Here is a 7,093-nt window from a genome sequence, read left to right as displayed (position 1 = left end):
TTTTAAAAAGTATTTATATTGTATGTTAATGCTTTATGTAAAAATATTATAATTTAACAAAGCGAAATTAATATTTTCTTTGACATCAATTAAGTGTGTGTTTGGATTACAGTTTGCAAACTATAGTTTGTATAAAATTGATTTTACAAACTTGCTTTTGATGAAAAGTAAGTTTGTGTTAACGTGATTTATGTTTGGCAATCTTTATATCAAAATGGATTATAGTAAAATAAATGTTGTTTGGATTATACTACTCAAAATCACTTTTAGATGAAAAATTACTAAAAGAGACATCAATTTAAATAATTTTTTATATTATTCTATTATTTTACTTTAGATATTTGAATAGAACTTATTAAGAGACATGATAAAATACTAATAAAATACATAAAAAATAATACGAGATATCATAAAAAATTCATATAATAAAAAAAATTCATATGAACTAGAAAACAATTAAAAATAATAATATACTTGAAAAACAGAACACTAAAAAAATAATATAAAAAATATTATCATATAAATAAAATAAATACAATAAAAAATAAAAATATGAAAGATAGTATTATACATTTTATAATGTCAAAGAAAAAGAAAATGTTCTATAAATTTTTTAGTACTGTTAGTACTCTTTAATTTAGTATCATTTTAGACTATAAGTTTTTATTATTTATGACTCTTTTGTTACTTATAATTAGTATATAATAAAGACGAAAATAAAGTACAGTCAGAAGTACAATAAAAACAAAAAAAAACATGTAAACATCGTATATAATAATTACGATCAATAACATATATTATATAAAAAAATATAATAAAAAATAAATAAAATTCATATGAATAAAACCAAATAAAAAATAAAAAAATTTATACACAACATAAATATAGTACAATAAAGAATAGAAAAAAAAATTTATATAAATAAAAAATAATAAATTTTTTTATCTGGACCGTGATTGAAATAAATTTGTATGAAAAAAAAATTGGAATGAAAAACATACATAAAGAACTATTGTAAAAGTTATATGGTTACTTGCATTTTTTTTTATAGAAGAAAATAAAGGATAAAGTTGGTAGAAAAGGAAAAAAATTCTCATTTAATTTCTTAATGATAACCAAACTTTTCCGACGTGAACGCATAAGCTAGAAATTTTTGCTTCTGATAAACGTACGTTTAGAGGTATAAGCACTTCTAGGTTGAGAGTTCTAAAAGATTGCCAAACATAAAAGTGTAACGTTCAAGACGCTCAAACGAGCTTCTCTCTTCTTCAACGTGAACCCCAAACACACCCTAAATTTGATTAACAACTTTTCACATGTAAATTTTTGTCTGAACCAATTTATTTGTTATAACTTGCAAGTGGATGACAAGATACTTTCTATCCCTAAATTGATATTTTCAAACTTTCAACCTATTAATTATTAAAAGATCCATTGATAAACCACCTAATTACAACCAAGCAATTCCACAAACATAAAATCTTATAAATCTCCATATTAATTGGTCTAGTAAGTTATCTTTTCCACTTAATGATATAAAATATAAAAATAAAATAAAAAATATGAAATGGTAACACTAACACACCATATGAAAACAACAAAGAAAGAACCCATTTTTAAAGTGTAGCAAAGCAGAGAAGTGCCAATTTGAAGTAAAACAGAGAGGAAGGTAGTGGCTCTGTTTTGGCGCTTTCCTTCATTAAAACCCCATAACACTTCTCTCCATAAATTTTTCTTTTTTAATATTTTTCTCTCTTTCTGGTTTTCATCGCCGTTCTTTGATTAATTCAAACATCTTTCAAACCATTTTCTTTCTTCTTGTTATATTCTGTGGGCTAAAAAGTTTGCTCCTTTGTCCCTATCATCGTCTTCTTCTTCTTCTTCTTCTCCATGATCACAACCAGCATTTGAGTTCGTAGAAAGAAAAGATGGGTTTGTTCGGCAGTTTCTTGGGGATCATTGGTTTTGTGTTTGGAATCCCTCTTGGCCTATTGGTAGGGTTCTTTGTGTTTGTTTACTCAGAAACCAAACAAGTGAAGGTAATCTTTTTCTTTCTGGGTGTTCTGTTGTTGTATCATCGTTATGTTATTCAGTTTGATTCAATGCAGATTGAGACCCCTTTTCCGTTTTGAATTTTGGGTGTGGTTCAAAATCTGAAATTTGTGTTTTGACTGTTGAATTGCAGGAACCTGTTGTTAGGCCAATCAGTGAATTAGGCCCACATGCATTGCAAGAACTTCTGCCTGAGATTCCTCTTTGGGTAAAGACACCTGATTATGAACGGGTTTGTAATCTTCATAGTTTCTTTTCTTTTTGTTTTTTATTCTGTCTTGTTTCAATGTTACTGTGCCATTGATGTTGCATAGTTCTCTCTTCTATGCAGGTTGATTGGTTAAACAAGTTTTTATTGGATATGTGGCCTTACTTAGACAAGGTACCTCAGAAATTCACTTGTATATTTTTCTTTCTGGTATTGAGTGATTCTTCAATAATTCAATGGTATTTGGTTTTGATGTGTAGGCAATCTGTGAGATTATTAGAAGCACAACAAAACCGATTTTTGCTGAATACATTGGAAAGTATCAGATTAAAGCAATTGAGTTTGAAGAGTTAACGCTTGGTACTCTTCCCCCAACTATTTGTGGTATGGCTCTTAGCTAAACCATATGACTTTTAATTTTAGTTTTTTGGTTGTAAATAATTTATCCAAAGTTCTGTAGAAAAAATCTAGGATTAGGTATGGTAAGTTGGGATAATTTTTTCACACAGGACATAACCTCCTTCGGCATGAAATGGACTGGATAATATGAATCCTTTGAAATTTGAAGCACAATGCATCTTCGAAAGAAGTGCACTTGAATAACTTCTTGTGTTGTGATGAGAGGGAAAAGAAAATGTTGAGAAGAAAACCAGAACTATGTTTTTTCAGCTTGTAGACTATGAGTTATTGCAGTGTTAATGCACTAATTTGATTCTTTTGTTTGTTGTCGACTGTTTGCAATTCGGCAGGCATGAAAGTCTTAGAAACAAATGAAAAGGAATTGGTCATGGAACAAGTTATCAAATGGGCTGGAAATCCTAACATAGTGTTGAATTTGCAAGTGTCATCGTTGAATATCACAGTTCAGGTTAGATATATAAGCCTAATTTTTCTGCAGTTCATTCAACAATGATGCTTCGTTTTCTGGAATCATTCTTTTTTTTTTCCCTAATTTTTCTTCAGTTGGTTGACTTACAAGTATTTGCAATGCCAAGGGTAACTTTAAGACCTTTAGTTCCTACATTTCCATGTTTTGCAAAGGTTGTGGTATCGTTGCTGGAGAAGGTAAAAGGAAATATTGTATTCAAGCTTAGCTATATTGCTTTTCTTTTTCTAATTTTTGGAGTCAGAAGAAATCCCTTCTTATATGATGATATGTAATCATGTTGAATATACAGCCTCATGTGGATTTTGGGATGAAAATATCAGGAGGAGACATCATGGCAATACCTGGTCTTTATAGATTTGTTCAGGTACAACAACCTTCCTAACTCTATTCTTTTTAATGATAGATGTTCTTGTTTTTGTTACTTTCTTAAGGTTGTTCATAATCCATTAATCCTATGCACATCAAATCTCTAGTTCCATCAAATGAATTGAACTGTGCTCTTGTAATTGCTGTGGCAGTTTATTATTTAGTCATACTCGAAAGACTAACTACTTTGTTTGCTTACAGGAAACGATTAAAAAACAAGTTGCGAGCCTCTATCTGTGGCCTCAAACACTAGAAGTTCCTATTCTTGACGAATCGACGTAAGTTTGTACAAAATTATTTTCCATAGTCTACAAGCTTTGTAGGTTTCTTGTCTTGCACTTTTGCAACAAAACCTTCATGGATCATTCTTTTCAGTGGTTAATATGAACATCTAAAAATGGTTGTTTCTGATGTGTCTAGGGTGGCGATAAAGAAGCCGGTGGGAATATTACACGTGAATGTCATTCGGGCGCATAAGCTTCTGAAGATGGATTTGTTGGGAAGTTCTGATCCTTATGTCAAACTAAGCCTCACTGGGGACAAACTTCCAGCAAAGAAAAGCACTGTCAAAAGGAAGAATTTGAATCCTGTGTGGAATGAGAAGTTCAAGCTTGTTGTAAAGGATCCTCAATCTCAAGTTCTCCAATTACAAGTCTTTGACTGGGACAAGGTTTCCCCTTATCTTTCCTCTAGTCAATTTCTTCTATGACAAGTCAACTATAGTGGCTGACGTGCCATGGTATAATTGGACGATAATATAAAATGAAAAATTTTTTACACTGTCAGTATATTCAAATTAAATTGTTTTTTATTTACATTTCGGTTGAACCACAAAAACTCTGAACTAGATCTTTATTCGGGTCCGATTTCCAGGTTGGTGCACATGACAAGCTGGGAATGCAATTAATCCCTCTTAAGATGCTTAAACCTTATGACAACAAAGAATTCACACTTGATTTGCTTAAGGACACAAACATAAATGAAACTCCAAGTAAGAAGCCAAGAGGGCAAATTGTAGTGGACTTGACATTTGTTCCATTCAAAGAAGATAGTAACAAGTTTGGTGGGAACTCAGAAGGGTATGGAAGAAAGGAAAGTGGAATTGATGTGGTATCTGATGATGAGGTGCAAGAAGGAGCAGGTTTGCTTTCAGTTATTATCCAAGAGGCTGAGGAGGTTGAAGGGGAGCATCACAACAACCCTTTTGCAGTCTTGACTTTTAATGGAGAAAAGAGAAAGACTAAGGTATACTTATTTTGTATTAGAGTGTGTTTGGTTTGCAATTATATTGTTTTTTGGGTAAAGTATACTTTTTATCCTTGAAGTTCGGCTAAAGTTTTAAAAATACCCCTAAGTTTTATTTTGTTTCAATTTTGTCCCAAAAGTTTTCGATTTGCATTAAATATACCCTTGACGGCTAAATTTTCAAAAAAATTAAGACCAATCTAACAATAATACATGAAAATTATGCTTGATTTGCTTGTGTTGAGAGTTATTCTTATGAAATTGTTGTTGAATTTGTCTTAAATTTTTTGAAAAATTAATCGTCAAATGTATATTTGATGCAAATCGAAAACTTATGGGATAAAATTGAAATAAAATAAAACTTATGAATATTTTTAAAACTTTTGTCAAACTTCAGGGACAAAAAGTATACTTTACTCTTGTTTTTATTTTCAATGTTTTTTGTTTCTAAGATTTTGCGAAGAATAAAAAAAACTTTGAAAGCAATAAAGGTGCATTTGGTTTGTATTTTTATTTTCTGTTTTCTATTTTTAGGATTTTGTGAAGAAAAAAAAAAAGAAAATAAGTGGTGAAAACAGAAAATACGATTTAATTGCTTTCACCGGTTTCTTTTTTCTTTACAAAATTCTAAAAATAAAAAAAATACAAATCAAACGCACCCTAATTTTTTTGTTTGTTTTTCTTTACAAAATTCTAAAAATAAAAAATAAAATTTCAAACCAAACACAGTAGTTTTACAAACGTAGTCCGTGTGTAATTTTGTGGTTTTATTATTTTATATTAAGAAAAGAGAAATGATTTTAATAAACGTGCGCAGGTAATGAAGAAAACTCGTCACCCACGTTGGAATGAAGAGTTCCAATTCATGCTAGAGGAGCCTCCTCTACGTGAGAAGATTCACATTGAAATTATGAGCAAGAGGAAGACCTTTAGTTTTCTCTCAAAGGTGCCATTTCACTTGATAAATGTATATATATATATATATATATATATATATATATATATATATATTAACATTTTTCATCTTTTTAATGAAATGATTATTTTGTTAATGCAGGAATCACTGGGGCATGTGGAGATTAACCTGAATGATGTAGTGCACAATGGTCGCATTAATGATAGATACCATCTTATAAATTCAAAGAATGGTGAGATACATGTTGATATACGTTGGAAGGTCGTTTAATAAATCAAATCATAAATAATAATAATAATAATATAACAACAATTAAACCAAACTATTGTGGAATACATTTTGTCAGAAATTATCAATTATTTATTTATTTGTTATGCTTGCACGATTTCTAGAACTTTTTTTTTTATTTTTTATTTTTTGGTTAACAAAAGGCTCATTAGTCAATAACAGAAAACAATAATTGACATATTCATACCAAAAATAAAAAATTAAAATCAATTTTGTCTTGTATTTTGCTTCAACACGTGGCACTGTCCGCACGAAAATAAAGATTACGTGATTGACAATTGCCAAAGCTGCGTTATGAAACTTCGACTAAATCACGTGAGAAAAAAATTAGACAATTTTGTATCATATAATATTAAAGAATTCAACGTGTGTGCTGGTCATTGCCTCATTGGTCAAAAGATAGAAATATTTCTTGTTTTTTTCCGATCAGATAGATTGGTCATAAAAATAAAAAAATATTTGAAATAGGACCATTTAAATAAAATATTTTTTTTATAGAATTAAAGAGAATAATAAATAAATATATTAATACATTTACGATTAATTTTGTGCATTAGAGCTTGTACTTATTTTTTAAATTATTGATTTTATTTTTATACTGTTGTCATGTAGAATATTTCATTAATTATTTAATTTTGATCTCACAAATATCTAATGCCATTAAACTAATAATTTAATTTACTCATAATATATAATTTGGTATTATAAAATGTGGAAAGGTTAAATATTATATTTGATTGAAAACAAATTTATTTTATACATTATTAATTATACAACTAAATTATATATATGTCACTTTCTCATTACAATTAAAATGAAATCTTTCTCTCTAAAATTAAAGAGTTCTTCTCTCATTTCTCTCATTTTTTCTATCTCTCTCATTCTTTCACTCATTCTATCTCTTTTATATATTTTTCCTCATTCTTTCACTCATTTTATCTCTCTTATATATCATTATCAATGACTAATTATAAATTTGACAATCAAAATATATGATATGATATTCTCTAATTACATTTAAATTAAATTAAAATTAAAATATAGCTATATTATATTTATATATTACTAACTAATTTAATAACTAAAATGTATCAATGTGTCATATGACACTCTCTTATTAAAATTTAAA

General features: G+C 28.7%; 1 protein-coding gene across 1 annotated transcript; it reads left to right on the top strand.

Annotated features, from left to right (window-relative positions):
* The first annotated feature begins 1,610 nt into the window (after window positions 1-1,610).
* Window positions 1,611-6,040, top strand: LOC130950811 (synaptotagmin-3). The gene is made up of 12 exons (XM_057879400.1): window positions 1,611-2,039; window positions 2,186-2,284; window positions 2,384-2,434; window positions 2,521-2,644; window positions 3,010-3,128; window positions 3,224-3,325; window positions 3,439-3,513; window positions 3,717-3,793; window positions 3,936-4,185; window positions 4,389-4,760; window positions 5,578-5,706; window positions 5,818-6,040. Exons 1-12 carry the CDS (start codon window positions 1,929-1,931, stop codon window positions 5,944-5,946), a joined length of 1,638 nt encoding a protein of 545 aa, XP_057735383.1. The 5' UTR covers window positions 1,611-1,928; the 3' UTR covers window positions 5,947-6,040.
* Window positions 6,041-7,093: the final 1,053 nt, after the last annotated feature.

Source organism: Arachis stenosperma, chromosome 9 (genome assembly GCF_014773155.1).
Source record: "Arachis stenosperma cultivar V10309 chromosome 9, arast.V10309.gnm1.PFL2, whole genome shotgun sequence".
Taxonomy (NCBI): domain Eukaryota; kingdom Viridiplantae; phylum Streptophyta; class Magnoliopsida; order Fabales; family Fabaceae; genus Arachis; species Arachis stenosperma.
This window is presented reverse-complemented; position numbering and strand designations above follow the sequence as displayed.